The sequence below is a fragment of the Sorex araneus genome, chromosome 1 (assembly GCF_027595985.1).
Source record: "Sorex araneus isolate mSorAra2 chromosome 1, mSorAra2.pri, whole genome shotgun sequence".
Taxonomy (NCBI): Eukaryota; Metazoa; Chordata; class Mammalia; order Eulipotyphla; family Soricidae; genus Sorex; species Sorex araneus.
The window spans coordinates 368,153,948-368,175,746 of record NC_073302.1 but is presented as its reverse complement, the minus strand read 5'-3'; the positions used below and the strand labels follow the sequence as shown (position 1 = coordinate 368,175,746).

Genomic DNA, 21,799 nt, shown 5'->3' with positions numbered 1-21,799 from the left:
CAAACCACAACACCCAAAAGGAGAGAGAGAGAACAAGGGAGAATGCCCTGCCACAGAGGTGGGGTGGGATTGAGGGGATGAGATGGGAGGGTAGGAGGAATACTGGGAACATTGGTGGAGGGGACTGGGCACTGGTGGAGGGATATAAACAAAATGTAAACATGAAAGTTCACAAGTTTGTAACTAACTCATGGTGATTCACTAATTAAAAAAATAAAATTAAAAAAATTTAAAAAACAAAGGGCATTATTGGAACATTTGGCAAAATAAATAGATAAATGGAATCTAAGGACTAAATAGAAATGTATCTATTTGTTTTGGTAATCGTATTGTTAATAAGAATATTTTTGAGAATTGCCCTTATTTGCAGGAAATAAGGTAAGTTTTGAGTAATAGAGCATCAGGTATGCCATATAGTCTTAAGTGGTTCAAGAAGATTTCTTATACTAGTGATTTCTCTACAGACTTCAGAATAAATGTGTTAATTTTTTTAAAGAAGTCCTTATCAATTATTCCAGTAACTACTGCTGTCCTCAGAATCTAAAGTACTTGAACAAGAACAATGGCCAATCATGCGAAATCACCAGGACAAATCTATCATTCAACAAAATCAGATTGACTCCTTGCAACCAAGTCAATGCATTTGAGGAACTATGAGGTGTCTCATCACACAAAGGTAACAGGATTGGGGGAGCAGAATTTAGGTTAAATTTGAATTAAAAGAGTCTGGGTCATAGGAGATGATACAAAGGGCTGCAGCTGTGCCATCCTGCATGTGGGAACAAGGGTTTCATCCTGGTCTCCACAAGGTCCATCCACTCAGCACCCCTGGATGTGTCCCCCAAAACAATAAAATGGTTTAGATATGCTTAAAGCAGCGCAGAACTGAGTGTAAAGGACTATCAGATCTGAACTGAGATGTGAACGTAGGATCATGGAAGCTACAGAGGAAAAAAATACATGAAGCTATCATTTCAGGAAATCATGATCTGAATGAATCTGCATCTGGGTAGAAATCAAGGCTCCTTCTGGGTAGAAATCAAGGCTCCTCCTTCAAAAGCAGTGACTTAGAGGGGCCGGAGTCATAGTATAACTTGCCTTGCACACGGTCTACTGGGGTTCAACCACGGGCATCCCATGTGGTCCCCTGAGCAACACCAGGAGTAATTCCCAAGTACAAGATGAGGAGTAATCCTTGAGTATAGCGGGGTGTGGCCCCAAAACGAAACAAAAGCAGTTACTTAGATCCACCAGGCAGGAGTGAAATGTTTCATTCTTTTTGGTATATACAGCGATGCCTCTAGGAGAGCCCAGCAAGCTACTGAAAGTATCCCGCGGAGCCTGGCAAGCTCCCCGTGGCATTTTCAATATGCTAAATACAGTAACAGTAATACGTTTCATTCCCCTGACGCTGAAAGAAGCCTCCAATGGTTGAGAAAAACCAGGAGAGGCTGCTAAAAATCTCAGGGCTAGGACGAATGGAGACGTTACTGGGCCCGCTCGAGCAAATTGATCAATGGGACTGACAGTGACAGTGATACATTCAAATGAACTTTTGTTTCTCAGTTAATGTATTTAATTCGAAGATAGGTCTTGTTCACACTCTATTAGATCGCAATCTCCTTAAAAGGAAGTCTCCTGATACTGTTTAACAATGTGCTTCATTGATCTGTCCCTTATTGTAATGAAGTTGTTACACATGGGTTTCTTTCTGTTCATTTTGTACCTCAAGCCCTCTTCGCGGTCTCCAGCCCATCGCACGCGTCTCTTTCTGCAGAAACTTCAAGCCTCGCGCCTCGTATGTAACCCGCCTGGTGCGCTAGAGTCCGCTCATCTCACTTCTGATTGGGCGCAACCCACGCCTCTCATAACCCGAGGGGCGGGATAAACGCGAGAAAGACGCGGCGCCGGGCGCGAGCGGATGACGTCACGGGGCGGGCCCGGGGAAACTGAGGGCTCTGCGGGCGGCTGGCCCGCGCTGCCGCCGGAAGAGCAGCTCTGTGGCCGACGCCTTCGCGATGACCGTTTGTCAGTTCTTCCTTCAGGGCCGGTGCCGCTTTGGAGACCGGTGCTGGAACGAACATCCCGGCGCCAGGGGGGCGGGCGGGGGACGTCAGCAACAGTCCTCAGGTGATGGTCCCCTCGCCGCCGCGTCTCTGGCCTGGCCCGGGGGCGGGGGTGGGGTGGCCCGGACCCGCGATCAACGGCCTCGCGCGTGGCGCCTGTCGCTGGCGCGACGGGGCTGTGACGCGCCGCCTCCCGGGCCGGGGAGCTCTGCGGAGCGCCCGAGGGAGCCCCGCGGCTTGGCGGGGCGTGCCTTGGTCACCCGGCGGATTTCAGGGGCCCCTGGCCGCGGGGTGCCCGGGGCACCCAACACCTTGCGCCACGACGCTTCCGGGCCCTCGGATGCGTGTCTTCTGGGCTTTCCCTGGACGCCGTGAATGGAATTCACGACACTTCTCCCCTTCCCTCACCCCCGGGTGGGACTAGCCAATGGGGTCAGAGCCGCACCCCTTTGCTAGTGTGCTGGGAGCTCCCGGGCCGTCCCGCCGCTCTGTGTCAGCAATCCCTGACCTTGGGAGTAAATGTTACTGCCTAACCCGGGAGCTTGGGGACTCCCACTTAGGAACTCCGGTCTCGGTGGGATGGGGTGGCACTGGCCTAGCCCCTAACCCCTAAACGAAGCTTTCGGAATATTTCACTGAACCGGTTGTGGCAGAAGCGACTGTCCGATACTGTGAAACCGTAGAATCCCCGAGGGTTAGAAGGTCAGCTTGGATAAATTAGGTTATTTTGAGATTGGAATTTAACCCATATGGGAATCGCAGATACGGACTCTTCCCGCCCTCTCTCTCTCTCTCTCTCTCTCTCTCTCTCTCTCTCTCTCTCTCTCTCTCTCCCTCCCTCCCTCCCTCCCTCCCTCCCTCCCTCTCCCTCTCCCTCTCCCTCTCCCTCTCCCTCCCTCTCCCTCTCCCTCTCCCTCTCCCTCCCTCTCCCTCTCCCTCTCCCTCTCCCTCTCCCTCTCCCTCTCCCTCCTTCCTGCCCCTTCTGCTCAGTTCGCCTCACCTTTACACTCTGCGTTGCGTTGTGGTTTCGCATCTGATACCGCTCCCTGGAGGCGGCCGCTTTTCGCTAAATGCTTTATTCTCACGTGTTAGCGTTGCAAGGTGAATCTTCACCAAGAATAGCTCCCATCACTCCAGTTTTTAGTTTATATGATGGCATGTCTTCTGATTTAATCAGAAAAGAAGGTGAAATGCTCCGACTACAAAGTGTTGGTGCAGTGACTCTGCGTTGGTGCAGGGGTTGGGGGTTGGTTTAGTTTGGTTTGGTTTTTTGAACATAAAAGAGAGAGGGGCTAGGTTTGCGGCTGAATGGTAGAACACATGCTTCCCATGTACGACTCCCCTCAGCATCTTGACCCCAAAACAGACACAGGATAGAGAATCCTGTTGTTTTATTTCGTATTTAAGAAATATTAGAAATAACTCAAAAACCGTGGAGGACCGCAGTGTACTTTATTAGCATATAGGGTATCTCTAGAGTCTCCCTGTGGAAAATAGTTGCATAGTTTTCCCTGAGGAAAGGCTTAAATCAAATATTCCTAAGCAAGTGTCTTTAAAGGACGGAATAAAACCTAAATCTTTTATATCAGCAAACTCTTTAATATGCTGCTCTTTTATTTAGACTTCTTGCATATTGTCTTCCCATAGTAAGAGGTTTTCAGAGGCGTTTCCAGTAAAATTCTTGTTTTATCTTATTTATTTAAGGACGGGGCTGGAACACCAGCAACCAGAGGTACTCCAGTGTCATCCAGCCATCCAGTTTCTCCCGATCCTCACCATGGGGGGGCAGCAGAGATCAAGAAAAGTCATCTTTTGGTTCCTTTGATTCTGGCGGTTCAGCCAGCAGGAACAGGGATTTTGGATTGCCTCAGAACCCATTTAATTCTCTTAACTCGGATGAGCAGAAAGATGAGAAGAAGATTCTGTAAGTGAAAGCCTTCAAAGACATTTCTATCATTTTGGTTTTTTTCCAACAGCACCTATAATGTTTTACATTATTGAAGAATCGGTATAAGCAGAAAGAAAAATTACTAGTGATCCTCTCAGAGATAATACTTTGCATATATAGATATTGGATTTTTTTTTGTTTAAAATACATCATCTAGGTATATCATTGCAGTGCCTTCTTAGGAGCTAAGTATCCTTTTTCCATTTTTTTTAATCATTCAGTATTATGAATGTCTCAGGCCTGCTGTCATTTGTTATAAATTATAAATTCTTTACAAAACAAAAGATAACTCAAAACAGTTTTTTATCTTAGAGGTCATTACAAACTCTTGTAGTTTTCTTTCTGAAATCTTTAGTTATCTCATTCACCTGGATTCCAGTTTCTTTTATTACTTTAGAATAGATTCATGACAGTCTGAGAACATTCATAGTAGAATTATGATTGGTTCCAATGCAGTGCCTGATTATAACAGTTTCCTTGGCTCCCTGCTTAGTACCATATTCTACTAGGGTTTTATTCCTGTGACTAAATATAACTACAGGTAAGTACTTTGAACCCCATATCATATGCAGCTGACTTTTAAAAGAAGGGTGAAAATGGCCAGGATGTGGCTTAGTGGTAGAAAGAGTATAAGCCTTACCTGTAAGAGCTCTGAGTTCTATCCTAATATAGTGCTGCGCCCTCCCCCCCCCAAAAAAGGAAAGGAAAGTACAAATGAAACTATCATTCTTATATTTAATATTTTGTAAAAGTTCTAAATTGGATGCAATATTTCCTGTAGTAGCTATCAGTTTTACTAATTGTACCATTTTGGATAAGGGAATATTTAATTAGAGCCAATCTACCCATGGTTTTCCCAGTATAATAACTGTAGACATTGTTTTCTTTCCCTTTCTTACAAAATGTGAGAATTTGATAATTATCTCTTTTATCCTACTCTCCTAAAATTTTTTATGGTTTTATATTACTTACATGGTGCTTTCCTTCCTAGCTAAATGATCATTGATGTTAATGAACAAAGGAAGATTAAAAAAAATTAGTATTGGATCCCTTAATATATATTTTTATGATTAAAATGTTTAATTCTCAGTAAATGGTTCTGTGTATGAAAAAACTAAACTTATGAACTTCTTTAATGTTATAATACTATCTCTAGTCATGAAATATTTATATTTATTTCTATAAGTTCCTATGAATTTAAAGAACATTCTTCTGTGTTGTGGGAGATGGCTCAAAGGGCTGGGGTACTTGTGGAAGTTTCTGATTCAGTCCTGAACACTTCATCAGTAATTATCCCCCTGAGAACCACTGGGTGTGACCCTCAACCCAAAAAATGAGGAACCAAGATTCTTTGGAAAATGTAGTGTGGGTAAGGTGCTATCTTGCACATTGCTGACCAAAGATCATTCCACAGGACCCTGAGAATTGCCAGGAGTGATCCCTGGGCATAGAGTCAGGAGTAAACCCTGAGTGCTGTCGAGTGTGGCCCAAAAAAAGCAAAATAAAAAGTTTTCTTTTTAGTGATGAAGATTACAAATGATAAAATTTGGCCAGCAGATGAAAAATATCCTTTTTCCCCCCAGGGAAGGAATTATAAAAGATATGGAGATTTGGGAGTCATCAGGGCAGTGGATGTTTTCAGTTTACTCATCAGTGAAAAAGAAATCTAATATTTCAGGTAATTGAAAAATTAATGTTTTTAAAATGTTTTTAAACTATTGTTTCTAAAAACTATTCTAAAACTAAGACAATGCCAAGTAGAGAAATTAACCACAAATTCATATCAGTTAGAATTTGGACATTGCTTAAAGTTTTCAAATGTTCTAGTAAGACTTCATAATTCAGGCTAATGTTGGAAGGTTTTCTAAAATAACATTGTTATCATGAGAATGTAGTCGGATTTGGACCACCACCCTATCAATTCTGTAATCTCAGAAAGAAGCTCTGCACTCTCAAGTTTCCTACATTTATAACTTCAGAATTTAGCTGCCTGCAGTGAGTTAAAGTGTCGAATCCTACTTGCCATTACAATCTGATTCTGTTCTTTTCTCTTTCCCTTCCATCTTCTAAGAATAGTTCTTTTTTCATAGGCATGTTGAGAACTATCCTGGGAGATAATGTCTGAAGATAAGGAGTCTTAGGGTAGCATTTCCCTAGAATACTCAGTTTCTTCCCATTTTCTTTTGTGCACAGTCCCCACAGCCTTTCTGGGCTGAAACTTCAGACCACCATGCTTTTCCAAGTTCATTCTGGGTAGTCCTGGGTCCCTGTTAAGTGAAATGGGACGTACCTAGCAGTTAGAAACCCTGGCAGTCCCTTAGAACTCTCGGGTTTCCACCTACCTATTCTTTGTGAGCATTTGTATAATACCACTTCTTAGTTATGTATTCACATTTATTCAAGAAATATCTGTTAAAGTTTTTTGTACCCAACCTTATTCTAAGTGCTAGGGGATAAAAAGCACTTGAATGACCATCTAGCTGTTAGCTGAACTAGTCATTTTTCCACAGAATATTTATATTTGAAGGAGTTATTGACAATTATGGCTATATTTAAACTTAGGCACTTGGAAGATATTTACTTTTTTGTTTTAGTCTGAGGTTTTGCTTATTTGTTTGGGGTTTTTTGCCCACACCCGGTGGTGCTACTCCCAGCTTGGTGCTTAGGAGAACATGGGTGCAGGCATGGAACAAGTGCTTGTTGTAAAAGATAACTTAAGCTTTGGGGCTGGAGCAGTAGTACAGAAGGTAAAGCATTTGTCTTGCACGCAGCTTACCCAGATTCAATCCCTGCAAGCCATATGGTCCCTTGAGCCAAGAATAATTGACCCTGAGCACAGAGCCAGAAATAAGCCCTTAGCACCACCAGGTGTGGGCACCCCCACTGTCAAAAAAAGAAAAATAGTCACTCATCATTTTCTATATTCTCTGGTTCAGATAAGGAACTCCAGTTGAACCTAACTGGTAGAAAGAGAAAGTAACTAGGGAGCAGTGTTCTTTTCCATAGAAGTTGTCAGTAATGGGAAGATTCAGGAAAACACTTTTTTTGGAAATAAAAGTACCTTGTTCAGAGACCCTGGGAGGAACAAGGTTATTAGCTTGTTTGCAGACTAGTGAGGCCTAAGTAACTGAAGGAGAATAGGGTAAGAAAAATATGACCTTGTGCCAGAGAGGCAGCTCGGGACCAGACCATTTTGGGCATAATACAATGTGTAACTTTGAAGAATTTTGAATCGGAGAGTGATATAATCTCTTACAGGAATCAAAATAGGAGTTGACTTAGGGAACCACTGCTATTGACTGTCCTCTAACCACTGCTAAAGTTACCAGCATTGGAGACAGAATTGGCCAAGCTCATATTTGTTTTGAAGCTAGAATTGGTAGGATGCTGATTGATTAGGTAAGGGGAAAGAGAAATACAAAATGATTTCAAGGTTTTTATACTTAATTAGTTAGCAAAGATGGTAAAGATAGTTGTTAGAGGTACTCCAGTGTTCTGATCTGAACATTTGCCATTTTCTTCATTTGCAGAATAGGAGAGCTTTTCAGGATACTGTGACCTGGCTGACAAATTCCTGATAATTTGCTTACAAGTAATTCTCTGTAGAAAGTAATAATGAACTTTTTTCCCCCTTTCTTGAAAAACTTTTCTAATTGTATGCTTGTGGGCTGCTCCTGCTTAGTGCTCAGGAGCCAACTCCCAGCTGTGTTTGGAGGACCATGCAAATTTCTTGTCCTTGGAGCCCTCTCCTTGGCCTGATAGGATCTTTTTGTTTAGTTTTTGTTTGTTTGAGGACTTACTCAGCTGTGTTCAGGGCTTACTCCAGTCTCTGAGCTCTGTGATCACTCCTGGCCTTGTTCTGGGGACCACATGTGGTACTGGGATTGAACCAGGGTCAGCCATGTGCAAGACGAGTGCCTCACCTACTGTACTCTCTCCGTAGCCTCTGATCTGAACATTTTTAAGGCATTTGATGCCTATTAGTAATTTTCTTCCCAGAAAAATTGTACCTTTTGTTTTTGTTTTTGTATTTGGGCCATACCAGGTGGTGCTCAAGGATTACTCCTGGCTGTGCACAGGTGACCATTTGGGGTGCCAGGGATTGAACCCAGATCAGCTGCATGCAAGGCAAGTGCCTTACCTGCTGTACTATCTCTCCAACCCCTTTACTCCCTTAATAATAATCTAGGAAAATACACATCTGACTTTATCTTTAATAATAATAAACATTATTGTTTAATTTTTTGCCAGTCTAAAGTATTTTCTATTTTTAATAGTATTTTAATATAATATTTAGTTTGCATTTATTTACTAGATTTTCTTTTTTTTTGTTTTTTTTTTTGTTTTTGTTTTTGGGTCACACCCAGAGGTGCACAGGGGTTACTCCTGGCTCATTCACTCAGGAATTACTCCTGGCAGTGCTTGGGGAACCATAGGGGATGCTGGAAATCGAACCCAGGTCGGCCACGTGCAAGGCAAATGCCCTACCCGCTGTACTATTGCTCCAGCCCCATTCTCTGTTATTTCTTACTCTCCCATTCTTTTAGAATATTCCCATTCAGTAGTAAAACCATACTCTGATTTTATGTTTTATTAAACATGAAGGGCTGGAGCGATAGCACAGCTGGTAGAGCGTTTGCCTTGCACATGGCCGATCCGGGTTCCTCTGCCCCTCTCAGAGAGCCAGGCAAGCTGCCGAGAGTATCTCTCCCACACAGCAGAGCCTGGCAGGCTACCCGTGGCATACTCAGTATGCCAAAAACAGTAACAACAAGTCTCACAATAGAGATGTTACTGGTGCCGGCTCGAGCAAATCGATGAGCAATGGGATGACAGTGACAGTGACAATGCTTAAACATGAGAGAGATTAGGCTTTGGATTTTTTTATGAGTGTAAAATTTCTTTAATGATCAACATTAGCATATTTTCTTGCAGCACCTCTAGTTTTAAGGTAATATCAAAAGTATTGGCATTTACTTTAAAGATTCCAATTAATTCCTCACTTCAGGTTTTACAGACATTTCACCAGAGGAATTGAGACTTGAATATTATAACTTCTTAAGAAGCAATAACTTACAGAGCTATGTAAGTTTATTTTCTATTCCTCTATCCATAACAGATTAGCCCTTAATCCCTGCTTTCTTGGCTAGTAGTGACTTGCTTGTTGTGTTCACAAAAGTGAATGAGGGTGATGAGTTTTTAGGACAATGTTTTATTTTGTAAATTATTTATTAGAAATGCATTGGTTATCTTAAATGATGATATATTTTGACTGTAGTAACTAAGAATAGCACTACTTTTATTATGAATTACCCATAATCAACCCCAGAAAGCAATTTTACATTTGACAGACATTTAAATGGTAACTCTTAGATGCAGACACCATGATGAGTGCAAAGTTAAGTACGATATAGACTGTTGCACAGATAAACATCCTCATATTGCAATTTAGATGCTTAAAGGAAAGATTAAAACTGTGTTTTTCTGTTATCTATAGCCATGGGCATACATTTCTGCTAATGCATGCTTGCCTCTTAATCCAAATTTAACTAGCACTCTGCTGCCAGGTACTTAGGATTTTTTAACCGGGTACACACAGAGTTAGAGAAAGGGAGAGGAGACCATAACTGGATTATCGTTGGGAAACGGAGGCAAGTCGATGCAAATTTTACAAGTTAGGAACCATGAAAATGTTTTTTCTTTCACTTTTTTATTCGAGCATCATGATTTACAATACTGTTGATAGTAGTGTTTCAGGCATCTAGTGTTCTAACAGGCTGGAGCGATAGCACAGCAGGTAGGGCATTTGCCTTGCACTCGGCTGACCTGGGTTTGATTCCTCGCTCCTCTCGGAGGGCCTAGCAAGCTGCCGAGAGTAGAGCCTGGCAAGCTACCCGTCTTGTATTTGATATGCCAAAAACAGTAAGAACAAGTCTCACAATGGAGACGTTACTGGTGCCCGCTCGAGCAAGTCGATGAACAGTGGGGTGACAGTGACAGTGTTCTAACACCTACCCACCCCCACAATTACAGCATCCCTCCACCAGTTTCCCCAGGTCCTCTCTCACTTTCCCCACTCCAACCCCTGACAAATTCATTTCTTCAGCCCTACTCTTTGGCTCTGTTACTATTGACCATTTTTATTTATTTTTTTTTTTTTTTGCTTTTTGGGTCACACCTGGCGATGCACAGGGGTCACTCCTGGCTCATGCACTCAGGAATCACCCCTGGCGGTGCTCAGGGGACCATATGGGATGCTGGGATTCGAACCCGGGTCGGCCGCGTGCAAGGCAAACGCCCTACCCGCTGTGCTATCACTCCAGCCCCTATTGACCATTTTTAATTCCCTTGCTGTGTTCTTTTTACATTCCACATATGAAAGAGATCATTCTCTGTCTGTCCCTTTCTTTCTTACTGATGTCACTTGGTGTAGTATCTCTAGTGCCATCTACATAGCAGTAAATTATAAGATTTCATTTTTTCTTAGGGCCAAGTATTATACCATTGTGTGATGGGCCAGTTTCTTGATCCGTTCATCTGTTCTTGGGCAGTTGGGTTGTTTCCAGAACTTGGCTATCATGAATAGTGCTACAATGAACATACAACACAAATACTGGTTTGGGATTCTTGGGATAAATACCGAGAAGTGGAGTCGTCGGGTATTATGGAAGCTCTATTCATATTTTTGAGAACTTTCTATACTATTTTCATGGAAACTGAGCCAGATGACACTCTCACCAATAGCATGTACAGGTTGCTTTTTTCCTACATTCCCACCAGCACTTGTTACTTCTCCTTTTGTTATGTGTCAGTCTCAGTAGTGTGAGGTGATAGCTCATACCTCACACTACTTATTTACATTTGTCTGATGATAATTGATAAAGAGCACTTTTTTACTTACCAATTGGCTATCTGTATGTTTCCTTTAAGGGTATGTCTATTAAGCACTTTTTCCTTTTTTTTTTTTCCGTCAGAGTTCTTTTGTTATTTTATTGTTTTTGGTGTCTTTTGTTTCAGGCCATTCCTGGTGCTCAGGGCTTACTCTTATTTCTGCAAGCAGGGATCATTCCTGGTGGCCTTGGGGGACAATTTGGGGTGCAGGGAATTAAACCCAGGTCAGCCTAGTGCAATACAAGCATCCTGTGCTATTTCTCCAACCAAGGGTTTAGTTTGTTTTGTTTTGTTTTTGTGAATGTTTTATAGCTCTTGAGTATTACTTCATTGTCAGATGTGTGGTAAGCAACTATTTTCTCCCAGTCAGTTTATTCTAGTCATCTTTATTTTTCTGTACAGTAGCTTTGTAATTTGATGTAATCCTACTTGTTTATTTTTACATTTGATCTTAGCCAAAAGGCCCAGAAGTGATACTTGTTTATTTTTGCTTGTTTTCTTGACCCATAAAAAGTGTTTTATGAACTTTTTATACTTTTGCAAATAAAGGCCAAAAAAAAGTTGTTATGAATTAAAGCAAACAATTATTTTTGTCTCCTTTTTTCAGCTAAATTCCGTTCAGCAGTTAATAAATCAGTGGCGGAACAGGATAAATGAACTAAAAAATCTAAATACATCTACTAAAATATCTTTGGTGAGTAATAGAAAGTTTTCTCTAGAGACTTACTTTCTAGTTGTTTGTTTGCACAGAATTTCACTTTGGGTTTAGAAAGCAAAGGTAACATTTTCAGTCAAGAATTATTGAACCATTAAAAAAAGAATTATGGGGCCACATAATGCCCAAAAGTAGAGAGTATGGGGGAAGTTGTCTGCCATGGAAGCATGGGGTGGTGGGATGTAGTGGGGGATTCTAGGGACATTGGTGGTATAAAGTGTGCAGTGGTGGAGGGATGGGTGTTTGGATCATTGTATGACTGAAACTCAAACATGAAAGGTTTGTTTTTGTTTTGTTTTGTTTTGTTTTTTGCTTTTTGGGTCACACCCGGCAATGCACAGGGGTTACTCCCTGGCTCTGCACTCAGGAATTACTCCTGGCGGTGCTCAGGGGACCATATGGGATGCTGGGAATCGAACCCGGGTCGGCCGAGTGCAAGGCAAACGCCCTACCCGCTGTGCTATTGCTCCAGCCCCAAACATGAAAGCTTTGTAACTGTATCTCACAGTGATTCAAAAATTTAAAAAAAGAGAGAAAAAAATAAAGTTAAAAAAAAAATTATGGTACCACAAAAGAAGGGAGGGAGGGAAGGAGAGAGAAAGAAAGAAAATGAAAACGATTGACTGACAAAGGTTCACTCCCTAGCATCCTGAGCACTCTGTATGGTTCCCTGAGAGTCGTCAGGCATGATCCATGAGTGCAGATCCAGGAGTAAGTAAGCTCTGAGAACTGCCAGGTGTGGCTCAAAAACCTAAAACAAAACAAAACAAAAAAGAATTAATGGAATCAGAGAGTCAGAATACACGTTCTGCTCTATGGGTTCATGCCTAGTGCCATGTGGTCCCCCACTTACCACCAGGCAATCCCTGAGTGGTCCCAGAACCAAGAAAAATGGAAAAAAAAAGAAAAATAATTGTGATACTCAGAGAACTGTATCATCATCTAGAAAAAAGATACTACAATTGTTTTTTTTGTTCTTCTGTCAGAAAAGTATTATGCTTTTCTGACAATGACCACATGTCTAAAACAGGAAGTAGTAAGAAAATAGACTATTTTCAGGAACATAGTATATATATTTTAGTGGTAAGGTTTTTTTAAATTGTGAGTCACTTTCAATGTTTAGAGTTGTGGACATATTCATCTTGGCATTTTTTAATGTTAAACAATTAAATTTTCATAAACTATAAAGTGTATGGAGAGGTATTTGTGAAGTCTTCAAGTACTTTATTTTTTGCATAATTTTTTAATAGCTCTCTGATGGAGGAAATCAAGCAACTTCTTCATTTGGATTTGGCAGTAGGCAAACAGCAGTGTTTGGATCATCAGGTAAGTGATAAAATAATGAAGGACTTTATGGAATTTTATGGGTTCCAAATCATAAAGTCATTAAGATACTTTAACTGCCATTTAATGTTTAATATTTTATTGATGCACAATTCATTAGTAGCATATAGGTTTCAAGTATACAACTTACTAAGTCAATATCTGTTTATACTACATTTCTATATGTACACATTATATGTGTGTGGATATATACATATATATATACATACATATATATATATATATACATACATATATATATATAAAACCCATCACTGTACACTGTATCACAGTCATCCCCTTGCTCATCGATTTGCTCAAGCAGGCACCATTAACGCCTCCATTGTGAGACTTATTGTTACTGTTTTTGGCATATCGAATACACCACGGGGAGCTTGCCAGGCTCTTCCATGCAGGCGCAATACTCTCACTAGCTTGCTGGGCTCTCCAAGAGGGGCGGAGGAATTGAACCCGGGTCGGCCACGTGCAGGGCAAACACCCACCCGGTGTGCTATTGCTCCAGCCCCCTTAACCCATACATTTTAATAACCACTGTTATATTGTACTGAGAGTTTTATTCATTTGTTCCAATTTATTTTGTTTTTTAATGAAATAAGGGTACTTCCAAACATGCTGGGGCATGGGATCCAGCCCAGCAGTACTTGGGTACACCAGAGCCACACCTTCATAGTGCTCACAGTACCCATGGTGCCATGTATTGCCAGGCCAAACTCAAGGCCTTGATGTTTAACATGAATATGTTAGACATGTGTTCTCCCAGTTTGGTTTTATTTCTTTATCTTCCACAATGAAGTAAAATCATGTTTGTTTTTCTCCACGTAACTATTTCATTTAGTACTATCTCGAAGTCTATCTATATTGTTTGTTGCAAATGGTATGATTTTGTCCTCTCTCTCTCTCTCTCTCTGTCTTTGTCTCTCTGTCTCTCTCTCTTTCTGTCTTTCTCTCATTTTTGGGGCCATGTCTGTCAGTGCTCAGGGTTCACTCCTGGCTTTGCACTAAAATATCGCTCCTGGTGGGCTCAGGGGACCATATGGGGTGCTGGGGATCAAATCCAAGTTGGCTCATGCCCTACCCACTGTACTGTCTCTCAAGCACCTGATTTTTTATTTTTATTGCTAAATAATATTCCACTATGTTTATAGACCACTGCATATTCACAAAATAAATAAATGATTGCAGCTGCAGCGATGGTCATCTCTCTCTCTCTCTCACCTGCCACGTACATTCAGTGGCCATGAACCGCTTCCCCACCCCGGCCTGCAGCCCCCACCAGCAAACACATGAAGGAGGGAACAGGGCTGCCAGACTGGTTGGTGATCAGTTGCTGTTTATTCCATTCTCCCCACACACCTATTCCAGTCTCACTAAGCGCCCCATTCCAGTCTCACACTGCCCTGTTTTCCATCTCCTCCAGTGCTAGTCTCTCTGCGCTCCTTCCGGAAGCCTTAGTCTTGCCCCACCAACCTCCATGAATTGGAGGTAGCAACTACACCCAGATGAGATAGCACAATCAACATATGAAAGCCCTTCCTTCCAAGGGAAAACAGATATCTCCTGCAGCCAGGAGATCCGCACAAGGGCAAATATCACCTGGGGTGTGTTTTCTCCTTTCTATAGTCTAACAACCAAGTAAGTAAAATTTACTAACTTCTAAGTAATCTTTTCTATGGACACAGGAAGAGATATATTAAACTTGTAGGGTGGCTCTCCTGGGAACATCTTGCTATAGATCCCAGGCTACAGTGCTCAGGCCAGATTAGTCTTTCTTAACCCTAGCAGAATCCTAATCTAGTTGTTAGTCTTTGGATCGTGACAGAATTTGTCCATGACTCTGCTCTTAACTTACAGTTAAGTATTATGGCACTTGGCCTGGCCCGTTTCAGTGTCAGGGTAGCTCACAACTTGCCCTGGATCTATCTACTCCCTTGGCAGGACCCTGCTTTTGGGGTGCTAGGAACTAAGGGCAACTGAGGCTTAAGTCAAGAATACAGATGCCTGGGAGTGAATATCATTTGGAGTCAGTTAATTCCCAAGCTATAAAAGCATTGCATTAACTGTCTTCCTGTTTCTATACAAAAAGGACATTGTTCTAAAGTAAACTGTGCAACTGTTTACAATAGCCAGAATCTGGAAAAAAACCTAAGTGCCTGAGAACAGATGACTGGTTAAAGAAACTTTGGTACATCTATACAATGGAATACTATGCAGCTGTTAGAAAAGATGAAGTTACGCACTTTGCATATAAGTGGATCAACATGGAAAGCATCATGCTAAGTGAAATGAGTCAGAAAGAGAGAGACAGACATAGAAAGATTGCACTCATCTGTGGAATATAAAATAACAGAGTAGGAAACTAACAGCCAAGAATAGTAGAAATAAGTACCAGGAGGTTGGCTCCACAGCTTGGAAGCCGGCCTTACATGCTGGGGGAAAAGGCAGCTCAGATAGAGAAGGGAACACCAAGTAAAATGTGGTTGGAGAACCCGCTCAGGACGTGAGATGCGTGCTGAAAGTAGACTATGGATTAAACATGATGGCCACTCAGTGCCCCTTTTGCAAACCACAACACCCAAAAGAAGAGAAAGAACAAAAGGGAATGCCCTGCCACAGAGGCAGGGTGGGGTGGGGTGGGGGGATGGGATTGGGGGTGGGAGGGATACTGGGTTCATTGGTGGTGGAGAATGGGCACCGGTGGAGGGATGGGTTCTCGAACATTGTATGAGGGAAACACAAGAATGAAAATGTGTAAATCTGTAACTGTACCCTCACAGTGATTTACTAATTAAAAAATAAAGTAAAAGTAAATAATAAATAAATAAACTGTGCAAAAGAACATAAGAGAAGGAGAAAAGCAGTATTTCACTTCAAATACAAATCAGCAGAGTCTGATTTGGGTGTAGAGGTGATTGACCAGTGGGGGAAGCAGAGCACAGAGAAGAGGTTAAAGATAAACACACAGGGGCTGGAGCAATAGCACAGCAGGTAGGGCGTTTGCCTTGCACGCGGCCGACCCGGGTTCGATTCCCAGCATCCCATATGGTCCCCTGAGCACCGCCAGGGGTAATTCCTGAGTGCAGAGCCAGGAGCAACCCCTGTGCATCGCCGGGTGTGACCCAAAAAGCAAAAAAAAAAAAAAGATAAACACACAGGAATGGGTGTGCCTCGGGAGCACAGTGATGGGTGTATCTCAATAAACCTAAGCTCTGTACAGCTAGGGAGAAAGGACAAAGCAATGTTATCCTGCAGACCACATCTTTTTTATTTGGGGTTGGGGTGTCGTATCCAGCAGTGCTTAAGACTATTCCCAAATCTGTGCTTGGGGACTGATTCCAGTGTTGCTCAAAGGACCATGTGGTTTTGGGGATCAATTCTAGATCTCCAGTGTACAAAGCATGGGCACTAGCCCTTTGAGCTCTCTCTGGCCCTGACCACATCTTTATCTTATTATCTGCTGATGGGTACCTAGGTTATTGCCAAGTTTTAACTATTATGAGTGGTGCTGCATAAACTTTTAAGTATATCAATTTCGTGTACTAGTATTTTATCGACTTTGGGTATATACCCCAAAGAGGAATAACTGAATCATTTGGAATTTCTGTTTTCATTTCTCAAGGAATCTCCATACTGATATTTTTTTCATAATAGTTGTGTTAAACTCCAACTTCCATTATAAAACCTCAAAGAATTTGGCTCAGCAGTAAAGGATATGCCTTGCATGTATAAGATTTGAATTTGATCTCGGGCACTAGGGGGAAAAAAAAAACTCTTTGTTTTGAGCTTTTTGGTTGTTGTTGGGTTTTTTTGTTTTGTTTTCGTTTTGGGTTTTCTTTGTGGGGGGCAGGGGGTGGTGGTCTGGCTCAAGCCAGGGAGATAGCTCAAGTAAAGACAGGATAGACCTAACATCTGTCAGGCCCTAAGCACTATGTGTCCTCCTATCTCCACCATCACAGGTATGACTGTTACTAGGAAATCACCACAAAAAAACTTTAGCTTATAAAATATTAATGAATAAGGACCATAAATGGGCATTTTCTTTGAAAGATTCTATAGCTTAAGCTTTAGTAGTATATTGTAGGAGTGGTTTTCAAAAGAATTCTATTAACCAGAAAAGACTGGTGAGAGCTGCACCTTTTTAGAATTTTAAAAATGTTCTTGTCATTGCATTCTATAACAGAGTAGGTATCCTTTACTAGCAAGTCTGATAAGATGAGGAGGCCAAAGGGAGCCAGGCCAGAAGTAGGAAGTCCACTGCTAATTTTTGTGGCTTCTCCACGCCTCCTCCTTGAGCGAAGTCACTGTGAAAATGAGTCAAACAAAGTGGAGCAGAGTTTAGTGGACTTGCTCAAACCGCACATTTTCACTTTTCTCTTCTTCCTTCCAACAAGCTTCTCAATATCCAGCATGGCAGAAATAAAAAAGAAAGAAGTGTTTTTTAACTATAACAGATTTTATTTTCTGTTGTTTATAGGTTTTCCAGCAAATAATAGCAATAGTAATAATGTCCAGAATTTCAGTTTTAAATCAAGCCCTGGATTTGGCAGTGGCTCTTCTGGGAATGCTCCTGTGTTTGGGAGTATGTCAGCATTTGGAGCCGCACCCTCTGCCAGTTCAGCCATCCCTGCTTCTGCTCCAGCTTTTGGATTTGCAAAACCTGGTGTCTCATCTGCTGCTTCATTTTCTTTTAAAACTTCTGAAGCTTCAAGTTTTGGATCATCTGGATTTTCAGGATTTCCAACTTCCATGACAACAAGCCCTATGAGCTCTCCAGTGGCCCCAGCCTTTGGCAGCAACAGTTCCGTGACTGGTTTTGGTGGTCCAGGCTCCCAGTCTCACTCTGCTTTTACCAGGCCATCCAGTGACACCTTTGGAAGTGGCAGCATGTCCTCCTCTCTCCTGGCCTCAAATGGCAGCACCACAGCAGATAATGTGTTATTCACACCCAAGGATCAGCTGACATCAGAAGAACTAGAACAATTTCAGTCCAAGAAGTTTACTCTAGGAAAAATTCCATTAAAGCCACCACCTGTAGCACTTCTGAATATTTAATAAAAGGAGGATTTTTAAATACCAAAAAGAGCAACTTCTAAGATTGTTTTGAGTGGTTCTTATAGAAACAATATATATACCTACATATTTACTTATATATAAATATATATGTATAATATATATTTGTATTTATAATATATATTATAAGCTTTCAACAATAACTTGGGGTTTTGAGATGTGACCATTTTTTCTTTGTAAAACATAACAAAATGAATCATTAAGAGATTTTCCTGTTTGATTTTGAGGCTACACCTTGCGATGCTCAGGGACTGCTACTGGCTCTGTACTCAGGAATTACTCCTGGTACTGCACAAGGTTCGTATAAGATGCTGGGATCAAACCCCAGTCAGCCACTTACAAGGCAAGTGCCCTACCTACTGTACTATCTCTCCAGGCCAAGATTGTATTAAAAAACAAGACAACATAATTATGAATGGAGCTGAAATAACAGGATACATTGAATAAATTACCACTCATTCTACATCACAACTGTGTTACTCCTTAAAGCTTGAAGAAAGAGATTTTAGAACCATTAATAAGGGAAAAAATCTTTTAATATTTAGCTTTCTAGTGCCAGAGCAATAGTACAGCAAGCAGTCAACCTTGCATGCAGTCAACCCAGGCTTGATCCCGAGTACTCCATGTGGTCACCTGAGCCTCACCCTGAACTAAGTAAGCTCTGAGCACTGCCAGGTGTGGCCCCCCCCAAAATATATATATATATATATATATATATATATATACACACACCCTGAACTAAGTAAGCTCAGCACTGCCAGGTGTGGCCCCAAAATATATATATTTATTTTATTTTTTTTTTGCTTTTTGGGTCACACCCGGCTATGCACAGGGGTTACTCCTGGCTCATACACTCAGGAATTACTCCTGGCGGTGCTTGGGGATCATATGGGATGCTGGGAATTGAACCCAGGTCAGCCACATGCAAGGCAAACGCCCTACTCGCTGTGTTACTGCTCCAGCCCCCATATTTATTTATTTATTTATTTATTTATTTATTTATTTATTTTATCTATCTAAAGGCTGACAGTTTTTAGGATCTAAGAGACATCTCCCCGCTCATCTATTTGTCTCTGGCAATTTTGGCAGTCCTGTGGACCACCATTTGTATTTTCTTCAATTTTAAGCCAATTTTTACCTTGTCCTAATTTTTATATAATTTATTGCTCCTGTATATTCTACCAAATGGATGAATTTTAAGAATAAAGATTGTGGTTTCACATGAGTACACATTGGATATTATAGGGTAAAGATTCACCAAGTCTGTTGGTTATTAGAATTTTCAGACCTGACTGGGGATCAGACTGCGAGTATGACCCTGTATATTTCATGTCTGAGATCTTTCTTGAGTTGAAGCACATGTATTTGGGTTCTGTGCTGCTTTCTCAGGCCTCAAAAATCAACTACTACAGCCAGATCAGTTGCCTAACAGTCTAGTATTGATGTTTTTATTATGTTTGTTTTTGTTTAACCTGTTATGCTGGAGCTGTCTTGGCACATGACTCAGGACTGCTCCCAGCAGTGCTGGGGGCTGGAGTAGATGTGAGATGAAGTGTGGGGGATCATATGTTCCACATGCAAAGCTCCCACTGGTCCTGCCCTTTGAGCCATCTTCCTGTCGGTTCAACTGATTCTTTTTTAACATGAAAATCAAGTCTTGCCTAATAAAAAAAATGCACACAATAGAACTTTATCATATGTATACAAATAATTTACTCCTCTGGAGATAGTTCTCTATTAAGCTTTTTGGGAGATGGGGGAAGGAGGGCCACCTTCCTAAGCATTGCCTAGGAGGTGAAATGGGGGGCCCACCAGCAATTCTTTGACTACCTGGCAGCAACTGGCAATTCAGTGTAGGGTCTTAGGATGCAATGGTGCTGGGAATTGAACCCCAGCCAGACTCCCAGACCCATTTATCCTTAGAAAAGTAGCATGTTAAGTGAAATGAGTCAGAAAGAGAGGGACAGACATAGAAGGACTGCACTCATTTGTGGAGTATAGAATAACATCACATGAGGCTGACACCCAAGGACAGTAGATACAAGGGCCAGGGGGATTGCCCCATAGCTGGAAGCCTGCTTCATGAGCGGAGGGGAGAAGGCGGATGGAATAGAGAGGTGATCACTAAGACAATGATGGCTGGAGGAATCAGTCGGATGGGAGATGCATGACGAAAGTAGATAATGGGACAAACATGATGACTTCTCAGTGTTTGTGTTGCAAGCCGTAATGCCCAAAAGTAGAGAGAGAGTATGGGGAATATTGTCTGCCATAGAGGCAGCGGGGGGTGGGTGGGAAAAGGGGGTATACCTGGGATATTGGTGGTGCGGAATGTGCATTGGTGGAGGAATAAGTGTTTGATCATTGTGAGACTGTAAACCAAACATGAAAGTTTGTAACTATCTCACAGTGATTCAATAAAATTTAAAAAAAAAAGAAAAAGAAGAAAAAAAGAAAAGTAGCATAACTTTAACATATCTGGAACCCCAGCATTTGGGAATCTATATCCTAGGAGTGTATGTTGGAAACCAAGCATTCTTGGTGCAAATGGTAAGTAGGCTGAGTTCCTGCTTTTGTCTCAAGCTCTAAAGGTATTACAGTGTTTTTGTCAACTTACAGTTTACTCAAATGTTCCTACCTGGAGGGAATGAATTATGTGTACCATGTGGGTAGATTAAAGCTCCTGTGGGTCTCGGCTGAACTTTCTGGTCACCGCAAGCTCTCAAAATTCAAGTTAGAAGCCTATTAGCACTTTTGCTTGAGAATAAGGGTTACCTAGGATAGTCATTAAATAATATATTCCAACTGATGAATCTGCTTGCCTAGAATGGTTATTTACTTCTCAGTGTGGTCCTTCAAGGAAGTGTTGGGAACACTCCTATCCAGATGCATTGGGGATACTTAGAAATCGGTGATTTGAGAATTGCATTGTGATTGTGGAACTCTGGGGTGGGGGTGAGGGGTTGTACTCACCCAAAAAAACATGGCAAACTCCAAAGGTGTCAAAAAAGCACAATTAAGTGCTGTTATTTAGAAGTATAAGAAATAAAGTAGACAATAGTAGACAACAATAGCCTGGCAGTCATGTCCATGAACTACCTCTGGCTCCATATAAGCTCATTAATAGGCCATGATCCAGAGACTCATAAATAAATCTCGAAAGAGATCAACAAGCTGCAGAGATATTTCTGGACCCCAAAGTCACCATCCAGTTAAAAATTTAACTCCAGCTGTATCACTTGTATCACTTGTCATCCCTTTGTTGATTTGTTCGAGCAGGCGCCAGTAACGTCTCCATTTGTCCCTGTTGCATGCTAGTGTAGCCCAATGGCATCTGCTCACTCCAGGAACACGAAGAGCCTCAAACCATTCATTCAGGGTCTTGACAAAGTCTGACCATCTTGTAGATGGGCAGCCACACGGTCTTTTGACGTCCCATGGAATCAAGTCGGTAATAGCTCTAGTCCAGCAACTAGAGCTCTAGTCCACATAAATCGCATTATGTGTCTGGCACATCTGATTTTCGACACTTTGGTAAACGAAACAGCATCCCTGATTCTTGATCATCGACAGAGGTCGGAACTCTGGATTTCTTCTCTCACTTGAGTGAAAGGTGATGCTCCAAGCATAGCTCTTTCAATTCCTCTTTGGGATACCCGAATAGCGTTCTCATCCTGTTTGCGTAGGGCCCAGGTCTCTGAGGTGTATGTTAGTGCAGGAAGAATGGTGGAATCGAAAAGACGTGCTTGGAGCCGGAGGTTCTTCGTC

General features: G+C 41.8%; 1 protein-coding gene across 4 annotated transcripts; it reads left to right on the top strand.

The window, feature by feature from the left end:
- Positions 1 to 1,934: 1,934 nt before the first annotated feature.
- On the top strand, positions 1,935 to 18,047 carry NUP42 (nucleoporin 42). 4 transcript variants are annotated; one of them, XM_055123854.1, is made up of 7 exons: positions 1,935 to 2,130; positions 3,771 to 3,990; positions 5,598 to 5,692; positions 9,023 to 9,099; positions 11,513 to 11,599; positions 12,871 to 12,946; positions 17,436 to 18,047. In XM_055123854.1, exons 1-7 carry the CDS (start codon positions 2,019 to 2,021, stop codon positions 18,011 to 18,013), a joined length of 1,245 nt encoding a protein of 414 aa, XP_054979829.1. In that variant the 5' UTR covers positions 1,935 to 2,018; the 3' UTR covers positions 18,014 to 18,047. The 4 variants fall into 4 exon arrangements, with proteins under 4 accessions (XP_054979829.1, XP_054979830.1, XP_054979831.1 ...); XM_055123856.1 differs by lacking the exons at positions 1,935 to 2,130; positions 5,598 to 5,692 and adding an exon at positions 8,060 to 8,142 and having other exon boundaries at positions 3,856 to 3,990; XM_055123857.1 differs by lacking the exons at positions 1,935 to 2,130; positions 3,771 to 3,990 and adding an exon at positions 8,060 to 8,142.
- The last annotated feature ends 3,752 nt before the right edge of the window (positions 18,048 to 21,799 follow it).